Source organism: Diabrotica undecimpunctata, chromosome 1 (assembly GCF_040954645.1).
Source record: "Diabrotica undecimpunctata isolate CICGRU chromosome 1, icDiaUnde3, whole genome shotgun sequence".
Lineage (NCBI taxonomy): Eukaryota > Metazoa > Arthropoda > Insecta > Coleoptera > Chrysomelidae > Diabrotica > Diabrotica undecimpunctata.
The window spans coordinates 58,858,003-58,876,916 of NC_092803.1; the positions used below are offsets into that span (position 1 = coordinate 58,858,003).

Here is an 18,914-nt window from a genome sequence, read left to right on the forward strand (position 1 = left end):
CCAAAAATTTTCAAACGATTTTTTCGATAAGAAAAAAAAGTTTAGAAAAACTTTAAAAATTTCGTCATTTTTCTCACTCTCATTGATGTCATCACATTCATCATCTTCGTCACTTTCACTTTCAATAATATCACATTCATTATCTGCTTCATTTTCAATCACTACTTCTCGAACTGATTCTGGCATCTGAGGTCCACTAAACCATTTGAATTTATATGTTTCATCTTCAAACTCCCAACCATGTTCTTCAACAATCAATTCTGTTGGTACTTTTTTATGAACATTTGTCCAAATATTTGAAATATAATGGGCTCGCAGTAGATGTTGGTGTAATTCATCTTGACATGGTGGTAAGCTTGAAGCATCGAAATTTTTTAGTTTTTTTTTTAAAAGGCTCGTTTACATCATGCAACTTATACTGCCGGTTAAATAGTGAAAATCTGACATCGTTTACTTTTCTTTTTGGAATTGTTCTCGTCAGTCCTGTTCCATATAAGTGACATATGAAAGTTTCTGAGGTTTCAAAAACTTCATTACAATCGAAGTCAGTTTCACCAAGTTGGATAAAAGCATCTTGATACTTATTACATTTAGCGCATGCGTCTAGAATTACTGATCTAAATGGAACGCGCATCATTATTATTTTAATATTTTAAAATAATAATGATGCAAAATGAATGTCCAAACAGAATTTGTAAAATTATAATTAACTAATGAAAAAAAAATTCAATCAATTTAAAAGTTAAAAAAAATATTGAAAATATCTACAAAGTAAATTTCAAAACTTAAAAAATTGATAATTCCACTATTAAATTGATTTTTATTAATAATTATTTGTAAAATGTTAAAGGAATTCTACAAATTGAATTTTACCTATTTATAAATAGAAATAATATATTTTGTATTTGATTATTAATGTAATAATAAATCAAATTTTTCTTATATCTGAACAACCATTATTTATGCAATATAAATTGAAAAACCTTTTTATTGTAATAAAAAATAAGTAAAATTACTATTTGTTATACTAAAAATATTTAATAGTTAACATTATAAAATTACTTTAATTAATTAAAATATCAAATATCAAACATTTATTCAATTAAAAATTAATTCGTAAAATATTTATATTTAAGAAAAAAATGTGATTTGTAAAGTAAATATGACTTTAGTTTGTAAAAAAAACATACAGAAAATCGAAAGGATTCTACAAATTAGATTTTACCTTTAAAAATTACGAAAATTTTCATTTACAGAAATTTTTTTGGAAAATTTTGAGGAAAACTCTACTTGACGCTTCTCAGAATAGTAACAGAAGTGAGCATACAAATTTTCAAATCAATCGGTATAAAAATATCATAATAAAATCAGTTTGAAAATTGTTACCGAGACCTAAAATGCGCAGGCAAGTGGTACATTTGACCCCGTTTTATGGCTCTATGTACCAACCCAGCTGTCCGCCCTTTTGGATTTAGAGTTTTTAGGGGCTAAATAATGAGCCATGAAAATGGCGGACATATTACTTATCGTTAATTTTTCCCCAAAAAATTGCAACTTCACCCCTGTCCGCCACCCCTTATGTATCCACTCTCGCCCCCGCCCTTTGGGATTTTGTCTAGTTATACCAAGATCTTACTCTGGGCAAATTTTCAGCCATATTATCGATCGTTAATTTTTCCGAAAAAAATTACAACTTCATCCCTGTATAGCCACCCCCTGTACCACGAGGGGCGTCCGCCTGTAAGGCAAAGTCTTAACCCAGTTACAATGAATATATTCCAATAGAGAAATGTCATGATCAGTTCAAAATTTCGGCTCTATCTCTTGGACTATAAGGAAGCGATAAGTGGTTTGACAGCATAATAACTGCTTGTGTAGTCTAGTTTTTTCAGTACTTGTTCTTGAATGAATTCAGAATCCAGCAGCCCGCTGAAGTATTGGATTTTTATAATATAATTATTTGACAACCTTTTGTTGGCCAACCACCTAGAGCGGAGTTGAGCCGAAATACATTGATTTCGTATGTTCCGTTTTAAATTCGTTCAATCTGTATATGTATTTTCTTAGGTTTTTGTTACATACATCCCGTTAGAATGTTTTGTGTTTTTCTTATTCACATATGTATTTAAATTAATTTCTAATTGACGTAAAGGCGCTTTTCACACGAAATAAATAAATAAACAAAAAGGTAAAAAGAAAAAGAAGTACGCTACAAAAAAGTTGATGTACAATATGTTATATGTGAATATATTGTATTGTATCCTATATTGTATTGTATTATATTATATTGTATATATAATATAATACATACAATTATATTATATTGTATTGTATTGTATATATATACAAGATTTTAGGCACCCAAAAGTAAAGAATTAGGAAAGAGAAGCAATAGAACAAGAAAAGTGGAAACGTATGTCTGGGCTATATGAATGAAGCAATTAATATTTAAAATATTAATTGCTTCAGTTTATTAATAATTAAAATATTAAATTGTGGATTCAAGTGAGGTATTTCAATGACATACGTCTGCCACAATTTGGGAAAACTGATTGAAGACATTTATATTCACTCATTTTTTCCAGGTCTATTAGCTAATATACCTTTTTGATTGCCGACAAATGTCGTTGCATGACATTTAAAACAAATTATAGCATTCAACAATAAAGTTTTCAGTGATGGAATCTATAAATCAAATATAATAATGCCCCACAAAGAAAGGTAACAATAATCGTTTTATGGATTTTCAATTTATACTAAGAAGAGAAAGACATTATAAAAGTAAATAAAAGTAAACATAAAAATATGATAAACTATTTCTCCTGTCGTTCTTCAGTTAGAAACAAAAAAATATACTCAAGTTAGTTACTTTAATGTTCATATTTATATGTTGTGATGGTTGGCACGTGTATTATGAAATCATAAAGAAATATTGTTTTATAAGGTTCTGAAACTGTTTTCTTGTGGCATATCTAAGTTAAATACTATGATTTTATGGGATTAAGACACAATTGATTGTAATAACAATTACATTTTATCTAAAAATTTGAAGTTTTGATTTCCACTCGTTTTGTAAAAAAGATTATTTAATAATTTACAAGTTTTCAGCCAAAATATGGCTGTCGCCTTTAACACAGTGGCCAGAATTGAGTCAACCTCTAATTTTGTGACGTGAAGTAACCTTGTCAACAACCTTGGCCATTATCATAGACATACAACACAATACCAGCCCGTTCCCCCAGTGCGACAGAGAAAACTGACGCAAAGCAGTTCCCGCATCTCTTTTTAATCTGCCAGGTTTATCGACCACGTGACCTAAATGACCAATGAGAATGTCACGTGGTCGATAAACCCGTTTCATTAGACAGATGCGGAGACTGCTTGGCGTCAGTTTTCTCTGTTGCACTGAGGAAACGCTACTATATTGCAGCAGTCAGTCTATCTTGTATTATAATAATATGTCTATGGCCGTTATAAACCTACCGTTTTTAACAAAATTATAAAATAATCTTTTTTTGGGAACGATTTCAGGAGTGGAAATCGAAACGTCAAATTTTTAGGTAAAATGTAATTGTTATTACAATCAATTGTGGGTTAATCCCTTTTTGGTTTTAGAAATATTATAAACACGAGAAGCAACACATTTAATGTATATATTTTTTTTTGAAAGATAATCTAAGTTTGAGATTCAAAAACTATAATAGTAAAACATTTAAAATACACTTGAAAATCAGACTAATTATTTAAAAGCACTGTGCAACAGGCTGAACAGCTGAATGAGCTAAATTAAAACATTAATAATGCTCTCATTAAAAGCAAGAACTGTAGAAAGTTAAAATACCAGACAGTAATTGAGAAGTAAACAGCAAAAAAAAAACAATTTAGCAATATCTTGTCAAAAGAAGAGAAATTGGAAAGTTGCTAAATTATTTGCAAGATTAAAGAAAACAATTATCAGAAACTGATTTGATTATAAAATAAAAAGGCACCTAAGGCACCTTTTACAAGGGAAACTATTTCAGATATTTACAAGTATTTATGTATAACTATTTAAGTAAATGCACTAGTGTGAATCAAATAAATAAAATAGTAATAAAAAGTTTGTCCATATTAATCTCTACATTGAAAAGACACACTTCGCGGATTTAGAATGGCAAAAAATTTTGGGGCCAACCGCAAAAATAAAAGTGTAGCACGCTGGATAAGTCCATACACGAAAAAAAACTTATAAATAGAACCGCTTATTATTGTATACGTCCATCTAATATGCAAATAAATAATTATCCAAACACGTAGCGGTACTGATTAGCCTTTTCAGAGATTATAGATATTTTATAATATTACTAGTTACCAATTGTATACCCTTATCTGTTACTAAGGGTACCTAGAACTCGTTAAGTGGATGCCGGTGTCTCGTACGCAACACCTAAAAAGAATTCCTTCCACAGCCGAAGAGCCATCCACAGTCCGGATTGATTTAAATAGAGATAAAAATGATTTAAAAGAAAGATGCGAAAGATAATGAAATGATTTAAAATAAAATAAATTGATTTAGAAAAATAAGAGATTCCAGAAAAATTAAAAAATACTAAGAAAGATCTTTGGGCCTGTGCTTGATGGAGCAGCAGAGCAATGCAGGATTAGAACTAACAAATAGCTCGAAGAACTTTATCCAGAGGCTAACATAATAAAAAAAATAAAGTACAGAAGACTCCAGTGGGCAGAACACCTCAGAAGATATTCTGATGAAAGAATAGTAAGGGTGGTATGGGGAAAAACCCTAACTAAAAGGAGACCACGTGGACGACCTCCACTCCGGTGACGAGATCATATAGCAGGAGGCCTTAAAGCTATAGGCGTGAATAATTGAATGGAGATTGTTCAAGACAAAGAGGAATGGAGGTATGTTGTCAAGTCAGGTAAAACCCACGAAAGGTTGTAACGCCACGCAGTAAAGTATCCCACATTTAAAACTTCAAGAAGACTAAATTAAGAAGATGAATGAATGAACAGTCAAATAATAGAGACAATAAAAAAACCAAGAGACAAAAATATAAGCAGTTATCAAAAAGAATAGGAATATGAAATAGGAATAAGAAAATTAGGGAGAACTGAAATTAATAAAAGCAAAGACGAGGAATCTACATCAATACTACATTGAGCTATACAGAATATAACAAGACCCTCCAGAAGAAACTAAAAACAACCCAAACTCGAAAAGAATAACACATACTCAATGTTCCAAGCTGAAAATAGTAAATTAGATAAACAGATTTCTACTACTAATACATGTAGGTTTACAACGTTCTCCGCCGTTTTCCGACTTCCAATCGCTACTTCGTCCGGTCGTTCCACAGGTCCTCTTCTTTGTGTGTATCTGTCACCTCTTTGTCTATTCCTTCTCTCTCACTTGTGCTCAGTCTACCACGTTTTCTTTGGCCTTCTGGTTACATTTCATATTTGTTGTTCTTCCATTCTTTGTATATGTCCGAACCAGATAAGTTGTTTTGTTGATAAGTGATCTATGATTGTTTATTTGATTCCCATTATGTAATTCTCTAATGTGTTTGCTGTTAACCCTTTCTCTTCTAGAACCTACTGCCACTCTTCCCCAAAAATCCATTTCCGTTGCTCAAGACGTTGCCAATGTTCTTTCTTTCAGTGGCCACACTTCACAGTTGTATAGATACTTCTCGCTATATATCCTTTTCATTTTTTATGCTGATGGACTGGTCCCATAAAATGCTGTTTAACAATGTAATGGCTACCTGCCATATTTCTTTTTTTTATAATTTTGTCTAATGTTCCATCATGCGAAATATTGATACCTAGATATAGTCATAGCAGTGCTTTATCGTGGTCTGTCATCTAATATGAGATCAGTTGGTTGTTGCCACTCAGAGGGTAACTATCTCTTGTCATGCATAAAATGTCCATATGGCCAATTCTTAATTACTAGAGTTATTAAAATACCCTGGGTTGACCATCTTACATCTGAAGGGGTCCCAAGAAGAGCTAATATTCAATGAGAGTTTCTCATGGTTTAACAGAGAACAGTCTCATTATTAGGTAACATTTCAAGAAAGAAAAAATATAATCTCTTGAATGTCACCTTAATGGACAAAATTCATCGTAAAAGGAAAAAGTCTTCTCCATAGAGGAAAACTCCTAAAGTTTCCAAACTCCGTTGAGAAAATCGCTACTAGAATTAAGGGAAAATGAAATGTAGGTCAACAGTCATTAGCTTAAAGTGTTAAATATAATTCAACTGATTTTGGGAAGGAATTGTTTATAAAGTTGTTGATGTAAAGTGTAATGGCGAAGGCAATTTTCCCGATCTGAATAGATAGATAGATAGAAAAGTAACATCAGGTGTTACAGTTGTAAAAACATTAATTCATATGCTTCAAATTCCACCTCCATTTATGTGGAACTATGAATAAAATTTGTTATGACACCACTACACTACTACATATATTACTTTTTTGATCTTTCCGTCAATAAAACTTTTTTAAATATAAAGGGACAAGGCTTGCTCCTACAACTTAACTCTCATCTGGCACTAATTCTAAGAATATTTTTTAAAAATTGATACTGAAAATTTATATTGAAAATTTTGTATTTATATTTACTGGAAAAAAAAAATTAGCTTGATCCAATTATTGTGACAGTCTTGACTGTTAAGTGGTTAAGAAAATTAAAATATTTTTCTGAAGGTGGGCATCAATCACATTGGCTGTGTTTTTAATCGTGGATCAAAGGGATAAATGTATAGGAATATGAAATTATACCTCACAATAGCTATGGCAACAAAGCCTAGGAGCTAAAGACAGAAATAATAAAAATAGACTCTAGATTGTAACAAAAACAAGTATGTTAAGAAAAGAAACTGAAAGATAAAATACTTCATACAACAAACAATATTAGGTAATACATGAGTTTAAGAAACTTTATTGTTAATAAATCACAGTAAACCACTTATATAGTTTACATTTTTGTTTGAATAGTATACACTTGACTTGGTTATCAAACACCTAATATATTTGTTAGATATTATCAAAACATAAAAGGTTACTAAATAAATATGATTTTGTGATAACATATAGTCAGTACTATTGTACTTTTCAAATGTAGATAGGTGTATACACATATGTCTACATATATTTGCATTCCATGAAATTATTTAAGGAAATATGTCTTTTGGAGTATTGTTTTGGTATCAGAGGACAATAAAAAAAGTTAATGGTCTACCTAGGTAGGATAAAAATTTATGTAAGATATTCTGTAGATTTTTGTTCAGTTTTTCCTCTCACTGTATCACTATTTCTTTATTCCTGTTTTTGTTTGCTGTCCACTGTTTCCAGGATAACTATATATTATACCTACTTCAATATTATAGGTATCTTATAGTTGGTTTTACTTTTATCTACGTTTCTACTATAGTATGTTGTGTTTTTAGTAGTTTCTTGCCCTATATATTATATATTATACTTAAGTATTGTAACATTTATTGCAAAACTGTTCATATTTTAATTTTCTTTGTAAAACATTGACAGGTATTTATTTATATATCCAATACATCTTTTTTTGTCTTAACATTGCTGGTTAAGTGCCTGTAATTGTAATAGAGCACAATTATGTACATGTTTCCTATACTTTTTTTGTACCTACTTACTTACTGCTTATGAAAGTCAAAATGTATTGCCCACTTTTTATTAGATAAGTATGTACATCATATTCTTTATGGACACAATATCTTTATTTTTCTATTTTTACTATTTTTATTGGGAATAAGCCACATTTTTACCAAAGAATATAATACCAAAGAATATAGAATAATACATAACACTTATCATTAAAATTATGAACATGTATCATTTCACTGGAAAGAAAATCTAAGTTTAAAATAAAATTCGCCAAGAATTCCTTTCAGTGCAAATCATATGCCATTAACCAGTTAAATGAATTTAATTAATCTTTCTTTGATTTGCATACTTATTTAAATAATTTGACCTCAGTTAGCTATTTCCGTTCAAACACATACGAATAGAAGACAAGAATGTGCCTACCAATTGTATCACGGATATTCATAATTAGGTAAAATATGTTTATCTAAAAAAAAGTAATAGAAACTCACCTCATTAATATCAATCCGTCCACCAACTAGTTCATAGTTGATGAAAGTACCTGTTGGCCAAATTCCTTTAAACTTTACAAACACTTCGAACAAATCAGTTCATAAACAATAAAATAATGGGTACCAACTCAACTACTTGTTCAAATGGACTTCAATTACATAGTTTTAAGAAAAAGTCACAATAGAAATTTCATAAATAGGCAATAAACAGGCGGAACATAACCTAGTTTTAAACTTACACACTCCGTGTCAGAGGTAAAAATACGTTGATTACAGACAAAAGCGAGTACTTTTTCATCTGGATAGTAGCCAAGAACGTATTTTTGGATTTTTATATGAAAGAAATTTAAATAAACCTTTAAATCGCCTACAAAACAACACTTCACACGATCGTTTTCAACGTCTACTACCCCACAACTCCGTCTGACAGATTATCACTGAAAGTGTGCGGTGTTGCCGGACATGACGATCTTGAAGGTGATACATGAATTTTATATCGCGAAATCTAAACCATTTCCCTTAATCGAGATAGTTGTTTATTAAGGAAAACGATAAAAAAAAACTCTAAGCGAATACAAATAAATTTAATTAGAAGAAATTTAAAAAAAATATGCGTTTCAGAATATATCTATAATATTTATAAGTGGAACGGAAAGAAATGGAAACTACAATGGATGTGGAAAACTGCAGTGAGACTTACCGAATAGTTCGAACTTAGAGAAAAATTTTTCCATACAAAAGACTCTGGAATCCCCCGAATAGATTATTTATTGTACGATATGCAGGTAATGATCAACATTTCTAGTTCGAGTTATTCAGGTTTCACTGTAGTACTTTTATAATAAACCATATTAAATGAGTCAATCAAGTCAGGAAATTTCAATATTTAAGAGTATCTACCTAGATATTGATATAGAAAAATAGATGACAGAAAAGAGATGATAAGCAAAAACCGAAACAAAAAAGTAGGAAGCACAAAAGCATTTAAGGCAATTCTATTTTAGCTTTATTTAAAAACGTTTATAAATAAAATAAACGAATAGAGCAAATTTTCGAAGGACCAAATAACATTCTCGAACATAACGCCAAGAGGAAACTGTAACTGAAACTGTAAGTTGTTGTTTGTTTGGATGTATATGACTCTGGATACTGAATTCATTCGCCAATCTTACAAGTTTTACTCATTTACTCATTAGTTATTGTTTCGTCTACAATCTTATCCTAAATCTAATACTAGTATTGATATCTAATACATAGTTTTTTTATTTATTTATTTATTTTTTTTTATTTATTTATTTATAGGGATATATTTTTGTAGGGACTCTAGTAATTTTTCGTCAAAAACCAATATGAAAAGAAAACTAGAAACAAAGATCCTATTGACCCCTACAGGCTGATTACATTGATTATACTTTTTGCCTGACAGGTAGGTACAGATTGGTGTTATGTGGTTCCCAATCTCAATACCCAGTTCCCAAACAGTGAGTCCTGTTCATAGCAAGATGCTAAACATGGCTAGGGAAATAATTGATTAAATATGAAAGTAACCGACTCAAAGCCTATTATACTTTAAACTGATTCCTGCTTATTTTATTCAGTACTACAACATTTTGCCGTGTTCTTGAAAGGGAATACTTTCCCAGTGAGAGGTATGTTGCCTTCGGATCCGGATCAAAGTATTCTGTAGCTGATGCTTTTCTGGCAAGTTTATCAGCTTTTTCATTGCTGTGTATACCCCTCTAACCTGGACTCCATATTAATGTGAAACTGTTATGTTCAGCCAGTCGAGTTCTTCCGACGCTAAAATATAATCCACCTTGGTCTTATAAGAGCCCCCATACCTGCTTAGCTATCTGTGCATATATTGATCCGCTTTAGTTTGAAAGTTCTCACGTTAATTTATTTTACACAATGCATTATTGCAAAAATCTCTATACGTTCTCCTAGTTGAAAGGAAATGCTAAATATTCTCGAAACTTTGGCAGACTGGTTATATATTAGCTCTCCACCAATGTGCCATAGATCTCTTATTTGACCCTTCTAAACCCAGAGTTCTTACGTCAACGCTACATCGAACCTTCACGTACCAATAGGAAGTTTTGCCGAGCTTGGCTTACTATAATGGAGGTTCGCCTGCAGGACACTGATTACAGATGTTAAAGATAGTGAAGGATACCTTTCCAAGTCTGTAATATGCCTTGAAATTAGCAGCCTTCAATGCTTTGTAGGAGACCTCGTTGGTCGTGAAGACTAAAATTTGTATGTCCTCACTAAGCTTCAGATTTTTCAACAACAAGTCCTCGGTCTTGCCTTAGACGGGTCCTGACAGTTCTTACATTGGCCTCTTTCTCGAGAAGAACGATGTACTTGGGTATATTATTGGGATCGACTACATTTAAATCTGCTCCCTCCCACATGCCATCAATGGTCCCCCATAAACGTAGTCCATTTTTTTGTATATTCGTCAGCATAGTTTACCGACAGGGTATTCTGACTTTCCATCCGCTAGTCGTTCCAGTTTGTTGATGATTAGGTGTGCTTGAGCGTGATTTATGTGCCACCCCATCCTGAATTTTTTTGTCATTACCTAGACAGTTCATTAAAGTTGCTATATGACCTAGTCCGCTCATTAGAATTCGTTGGTTTTTTAGCAACTCTTTATTTACAGTGAACCATGTCCTAGATGTTATTTTTGCCCTTCTCCTCATTGTCTTTTGTTGATCTCCAGAGAGACTCTTTTTTAATAAATGGCTCAAAATCTGATCCTCTCAAATAGGACCTCTCATAAAGGAGTCGCCTTTTTAATCGTTTCCGTTGTGTTTATATTGATAAGCTCAGAAGAATTACTCTATTATTTAGCTCAGTGTTAAGGCTATAATGCTCTAGACGTTACTAGTTTTCTAAAACATCGCTTAGGCACTTTTCTCATGTGTCTTGCACTCAATTGTTCGATACCCAGAGATATAATAAGAATATACTAGGTAAGGTATGAACCGTTCTGTGAATAGGAATGAAACGACAATATTACATCTATGATTCACTTTGACTGGTCTAGCCATCTTTGCTATTTTGCTCACTATGTCTAGTCTATTCTTATTATGTCTATGGTTCCACCTCGGTTTTTGGGAGTGCAGTAGTCACAGCAAACATCTTACCGTATGATAAGCCAGTTGTGGTTCGTATGTCTCGTGATTTTCCTACTGATTATTATCTTAAAAATGGCTTTCAAATAAGTTATGACTTGCCGTATAATTTGATTTAAATTAACTTATAAAATGGTCCGCTGTAAGGATTATAGGTTTTTTTTATAAGTTTGGTAAGTACCAGCTAAATGTCTTCTGTATGAGGATGACATGAAACTCGACATTCTTCTTGTACATGCCATTCGCAGAAACAACTACTAAAAGTCAATGGCTAATTAACACGGTAAGTAGTAGCGCCCCACTAACTCGACGATAGTTGCGTTGGCTATAGAATCTACTTACAGTTGTCTAAGTGCTTGATCAAGCTCAAATTCTTATCACGTGTCGCATAATGGGTAGTCGCCTTAAGATTGTCCTACAAATACCGCTTCTTAGCAATTTTTAATGATTACGTCACTAAACGTCAGAACATCCATAGACCATTTCTAACCCATATCACACCATATCTTGATTTTTGTATAAATTCTTTAAAAGGCATGAGTTATGAACACGTATTACATATATTATGTTGTATAGTAATTTCCTTACAAGTCAAAAAAGAAAAATATAAAATGTAAATGAAAAAATTAAAATGTAAATTGTTTCTCCTAAACATTTTGAATACTTTATAAATGTTTAAACATTATAATTAATTTCCAAGGACGTCTCATGTTCTATTCATCGATTTACGTTTTTATAAAGGTGCGTATTACTGCGTAGAAATCATCATACAAATTTGATATAAATCGAAGATAACTGTGGCAACGCCGCTGTCGATGTCCGAGATCCTATTTCTAGAGCACTATACATAAATTAATCTTAAACAAGACAAGAGACCAATGAACGGAAGCATAATTATTGCGCGTTTTAAAGGTCTATTTTGATTCGTGATTGGCGTAGGACTCCTAGGGGGAGACTTTAGATTTGAATGAGGTATTAGTCAATTATTTGGGTTAATTATCATGGACGTAACACAAAAGGGAAAGACGGGGTTTATCTATTTAAGTTTGAAAAAAAATATTTATTCACATTTAAAATTAACATTTAAAGCTTTTAAAGAAATGCATCATACAGCTTCGAAATGAAGTCCTTATACGCCATACATATTTTTTTATTAAGTACATATTTTTCGATCGACTAATAGTTTTATTTCTTTTGTTTTTCATATTATTTTTTGATTTTGTTTAGTCGTTGGCTCCCAAAGATATAGTGAGATATTCGATCCCGGACGCGACGGAATGAAGATAGGTTATTCCTTAGCCTTTTGCTGTAGAATTATTATTATATAATATCCACCAGCACCAAACAACAAATCCATATATGATTTAAAGCTTCTACTTCACCAGAAGATAAAATTTGAACCACCGAGCCAGAGAAGAGACATACCACAATCCACTAGGTGCCAAAGATACGGACATGCAAAGAAATATTGCAAGTCGATTTTGTCAGTGACACCGTTGATGTAAGAAAGAAAACTTTCATATGATAAGAGGCTGAGTCTTCGGGTTGAGATTGAGTGGGAGACTCATTGACATTGAAAAAGGCCAAATTATTTCAATAAAAGAGATAACTCGCGCTAATCCCCGAGTCAATCCACAAGCTAGCCCTCACGCCAACCTCCACCCAAACCACGTCACCATCGATGGTATAAATGAACTGTCCGCTATTCCCAGTAGCAGTAATGCATTGATTAGTAATCAGTATAGTAGTGTCTGGGGGCTCGGAAGACTGAGACCTAGAAAGCCCCGAAGAAGACATCAGAGAGGATGTATTCTTCAATCCAACTAACTAGGATCGATAATAACAAATAATGGAGGGTGTGAAGAAAAAATAAGACTGTGTCTTGGGACAGATAGAGCTAAACTGACGAATATCTTGAAAGATACCGACATAACTAAAACCGCAAAACTAATGTGTATGCCCGTTGTATGTGCACTGATATTTCCTATTGCAAAATTGTCTCTTAAGTTTAGATTATCAAGAAAGCTGACTCAAACAGAACTACGCTTTTGAGATGTGGGTATACAGGAGTATATTACTAATTCCATGGACAGCACATCGTATAAATATATCTGTGGTTCTAGAACTAAATATTAATACCAGACTCATTACAAAAATAAACAGAAATGTCTTGAGGCACTTTGGTCATATCACTAGAAGGAAAGAGGGTATGGAAATACTGATCGTCGAAGACAGAAAATCAAGAGGCAGAGATCTCCTTAACTGTAGTCTGATCAGATTAAAAAATTCACAGTACTCTCTCGTCTGGAAGCATCCCAGAAAGTTCAAAATAGAGTTCAGTGGTCAATCACAGTAAATCAAACATTATGAGCTCACGTACGATGACGGACTGAGGAGAGGTTGTGTGTAACTATGGAAGAGGGATGATCGTCAGTCAGCGGATTGCTTGTTTTGCATATTATTTTAATACTATTTTTTGTTTGACTTATTACCTACATAAAAGTCAAATATTTCAAGTAGAAACAAGCATTTGAAGTAGATAACTTTTGGCTAAAAGTAAGGCATGCGTTTTAGTAGAAGGTATAATAACACACATTAATGGAACATTTCGTTGTCATTCTAATTTCAAATGAATCGAAGTATCGAAGCTACTTCTACAAAATTTTATTTTGAACATATTCGAATATTACTACAGAAAAACACAAACACCTGTATATGTAGTTTTAATAGATCTTGAAATTGCACATGATATAAACCACAATTTTATTTATATATAAAATAAATTTGTGGTTTAAATATAAAAATTAAACCACAAATTTATTTCCACAGAATATACAACATAAAATTCCACAAGAAATTATCTTCAGAATGTGTATGATAATGCAGCGATTTCACAACCACAAAAGAAACTGAAATATTTAAGAATAAATCTATTGATTATTATAGATATACAAAAATGCTACATCAATAAAATACTAAAATATCGAAGTATGATAATAACTTTGGGAAAACTCACACCTTTTTACAGTTTTCTTCGTAAAATGATCATATATATACTGCCCCTCTCCCCTTTTCAGCAATGCCTCTTACGTCACGATCCGACGAGCCGTTCTACCATCATAACAACAAGGGACAAAAATGACTAGAATAAACCCTAGTGTTTTCTTATGGGATTTTACATGGGAAATGTGCTAGAACCCGTGTTACCCATTTACTATCCATGTATAAGATTTTCATACTTAATGTTTTGCGCTTATTCAACATCATATGTATGAATTTTTGTATTTGATGAAGAATTTTGTTAATATTAAGTTTACGGTAACAATAAAAAACTGGTCTCTTTGTTTTATTCGCAAAAAACTGTTTAAAAACATGTTTTTTGACGTGTAATTTGGGAATTTTAAGTCACGAATAATTCCAGAAATATTGGCTTTTTGAAAAAACTCCAATTTTCCAGTTTTTGTTTTAAAATTCACTATTCTATCGGTTACTATAGTTTTGTTTTGATAAACTTTTTCCATTGACGAGTTGGGATATTAACCACCCCCAGAGAAAAAGTACATATTGTTGTAGGGTAGATTTTGATCTTTGAGCTGTTAATTACTGTCAAAATTTTAAGCAAATCGATGCATACAAAAATATATGTTTTATGTGATGTTTAATGCAATAAACATTATCAATATCGGTACGAAAATAGTTAAATATAAACTGTTGTGGGAATAGTAAAAACAATTCCATCTGTTAAGAATCAAAACCTCAACAAAACATGTCAGCATGACGCCACAACTACTCTGACGTCTTTCGCATATGATTAGTCATTTAATCTTGTTTCTACTTACTTTCCGTTGGGAATACTATCATGTTTGTCACTGTCTCCGGCTTCCGTGGAGCTAATGTTTTCATTCTCGTCGATATATTGTAGATCTTCGAGCTGTATGCCTTCTATAACACTAGAATTTTTTGGAGATCCTTTGGGGGTTCGGTCAACATTTTCGGATATAGAAGATAGACCCATCATGGCATATAAAAATCACAGATACGGTTATTGTTGATGGTTTGATGTAACAGCATAATCCTTTTTTTGCAGAAGGTCTGAAATTATTGGTTTTCTAAGTTATACTTAGTATTTTAGGAATCCATGTGCATTATCGATATGTTTAGTTTTTTTTAATACAAAAATCACAAATAAATATTAATAAAAAAATACTTCTGGTTCTGTAGATTAATCAAAAATAACTACTGATATTGACTTTATTACTCCACTTTTTGTGTTTACCGATAGATTTAACAGATTAACTCAGAACGTCTGGAAAACCCCAGAGGTATATGTCTCAATGGTTGAATGAGAAGATATTAAAAAGGCAGATCAGAATCCGTTAATGTTTAACGTCTCTTGAATAGCTTCTCACGTTACCTATCTAATGGCCGTAATAATGTCTTTTCTACAGAACTTACACTTGTAAAATGTTCTGTAGCTCAAAGTTGAATCTGCGCCCTTATGTTCTGTTTTCACAAAACGCTTCAAAAATATTTTGAGTACGGTCTTTTGTTAAAAGATAGGGAAAATTTATTAATTTGGTTAGAAACCATGAATCTCATCTATATGTAACAATCGAGTCTGTCAGCATCTTATTTGGTCTTAATCTTATTTTTAGATAGACGTTTACAAGCTAGATAAGTTTATTTATTTCTCCTAATATGTTGTTGTTAGGGTCAACCCCTGTATCCAATTAGATGATCTCTCTCATAGCTGTGAAATTGTGGTCATTATCTGAGTTGTGCATTAGCATCTCTTTTTAATTGGCATACATTTGTTTTACTTTGGTTTATATGTAGTTTCATTGTTTCTGCTGTCACTATTTGACTACTACTATTACCAGGCGGGGGAACTTCTATTATTTCGATAGAACTACTACTTCGATAGAACTAGTCTGCTGCGGGTAGCAAGTGTCTCCTGCTTACAGGGGAGATACAAGGAGACAATGCTAGAAGCTAGAAAAGGGGCACATCCATTGCGATGTGGTAAGATGAGTGGAATGCAACGGCGGATGGGACAAAATGGACAAAGTCACTAATACCAAATCTGCAGAGCTGGCTGAACTATGGGTACAGGCGCTTAGATTACTATATGACACCGATGCTAACAGGACCTGGAAGATTCCGCAGCTACTTGCACATATTGAGAAAGACCAAATCTGACAAGTGTTTGTATTGTGAGGCTTTGGACACTGTGTCACATAGCCTTCTGGAGTGTGACGGATAAGAGAGAGAAAGGAATGAGCAGAATAGAGTGGTTGAGTTAGCAAGGGAGATGAAAGAGAAAAGCGGAAGCTAGATGCTGTTCTACCAAGAATCAAGGAAGCAAGGTAGAACTGGACCTGCAGGGGAAGAGAGAGGAAGAAGGAAAGGGTCTAACTGCGAGTATGAACGAGAAAGCGAGGGATAATAACGACAGGCGTGAGAGAGTGACAGAGCAATTAAAATGATTGAACTGATGACTGGGCTGCAAACCTACGGAGAACAAGAGAGCACGAAAAACCTCATTTCAGTCCTGCCTCCCGCCGGAGGTAGGGTTGCGATGATACCGATACAATGGCGGATGGGATACGCGCTAAGGGATAGATGCGAAGGAGAAAACCTGGCTAGGCAGTGGCAGACGTGGTGGTAAGATAAGCGCGAGACGGAAGCGTCGGAAAATGATGTGTGATGGTGACAGACTGAGAATTGGGCAAAGGAAAGTCATCGGGCGAAGTTATGTCCAAACAGACGGTTTCACCAAGATTCCCTGGTATGAGAGGGATGAGTTTAGCTAGTGACCACATTAGCCACCTACTCAACTATTGATGAAAAAAGGCTACTACTACTATAGTTCTGGCCCTGAGTCTTGTAATGATATTTATGTTCAGCGTATTCCAAAGTTTGCTAAGGTCTGGACTGATTTAATAAATATAGCTTCTCTACTGTTTAAGTTGTTCTCCGGAATTATTGCCCAGTTGCCCAGTCTAAGTTCTCTATTTGATATAAAGTCAACATTCACACTTCTATAACTTCTGAAATGGGTTTGTGGTGTTCTCATATGGTAATATTCTAGTTGATTTATGGATATTCTTATAATTAGCACCTATGCTTTCCACTACCATGTCTTTGACTTTAATTGGTATTAATCAATTTTAATTATTTAGATCGTAAAGGTTGTGCCCTTATAACATTGGTATTATGTGTTATTTCCAATCTTTCCAATACGTATTTTAATATATTTATTATTTTTCTTTTTCATGGTCTTTCACATCATAGTTGTTTTCCTCAGTAGGTGTATTAGGTATGGGTTGAAAAATGTTTCTTTTATCGCATCTGTTGTATTTCTGAAATGTATATATTTGATAGTTTTTAAGCTGATTTTAAAGAACCTTCAGCCTCACTTTTTCATACATGGTTTTTATATTCTAAATTTTTGTTTTTAAATCACTGTTCTTGGTTCGTCATCGTTAATACTTAGAACATCGTCTTGAATTCAGTTCGACGGAGTTGTTGTTACCCCCTGTCCAAACCTCTTCATTTATCCAAGCTTAGGACTGTTAAGCTACTTGATTCACTCAACCAACTGAATAAGCTGAGTTCGTTAATTTAGATTCTGAAGTTTAATTAAATATAACGATAAAATATTCTTTTCTAAGAGTTACCTAAAAAAGTTTTTTACTTGATTCTATCTAACATCTAGAGCAAAATTATATTTTTCTTGATTGTTTTAAAACTTAACTAAAAACTAAACATATTTCTTGGCTATGTAACAAGTCTAAATCAATGAGTCAGAAATACTTTACAAGGTACCTGCAGTTTTTATTTGTATTTATATTATTGTTACGATAAATTATGATTCATATTTAACTGTAAACATCTTTTTCTAACAAGTATTTTTTAGCAGGTAATATCCAAACGGGTCCCCTCTTATACCTGCGATTGGAACTCTCCAGAAAATGGTCGAGTAAATTCGTTGGCGACCGAAGATCAAAGAATCTTCGAGATAAACAAAATGAGGTATAAGACCGGTCTTCTTCCATGGTATTCGGGACAATTCAGGTCAATATCTGTGGGCTTCGAAGGGATTCCCGAACAACGGCTGTTTGATATATATAGCGGAACTTTCATTGTGTGAGGCAGTCTGAAAATATCATCATCATGCAACCTCGTCTGTCCACTGCTGGTCATAGGTCTCTCCCATTCTTCGCCACTCTTCACGGTTCTGTGCTTCTTGTTGCCATTTCTTGGATATTCGTATAATGTCATCCATCCAACGTGCTGGTGGTCGTCCTCTGCTGCGTTTGTCTTCTCGTGGGCGCCGAGAATTGACCCGCGGAAATAAATATTGTAAATGAATAATATAAATTAAAGTAGTTGTGATAGGTGTAAGAATATTGTATATATAAATTAAATAAAGACTTTAATAAACTAAGTGTTAGAGTATTTTTATAATAAATAAAGTTAATAAATTAGACTAATAAACTCAGTTCATTATTATATATTATATATTAAATATTCAGCAGTTGTTGTTATTCAGCAATCAAGGTATTATAACTTATGTTCAAGTCCTAGTATTAATTCTTTATCATTATATTACCAGATTATTAGTAACTTAT

The 18,914-nt window shown here is 32.8% G+C and overlaps 1 protein-coding gene across 5 annotated transcripts in view; it reads right to left on the reverse strand.

The window, feature by feature from the left end:
- LOC140449696 (phosphatidylcholine:ceramide cholinephosphotransferase 2-like) overlaps positions 1-18,914 on the reverse strand; it is a 302,843-nt gene that overhangs the window by 123,435 nt on the left and 160,494 nt on the right. Inside the window, exon 2 of one of the 5 annotated variants that reach the window (XM_072543012.1) lies at positions 15,120-15,372. The exons of 3 other annotated variants lie outside the window; for them this stretch is intronic. In XM_072543012.1, the coding sequence (XP_072399113.1) occupies positions 15,120-15,298 (179 nt within the window). In that variant the 5' untranslated portion in view covers positions 15,299-15,372. Of the gene's footprint in view, positions 1-8,137; positions 8,565-15,119; positions 15,373-18,914 lie in introns of those variants that run through there. One more of the 5 variants, XM_072543042.1, reaches the window with a different exon arrangement.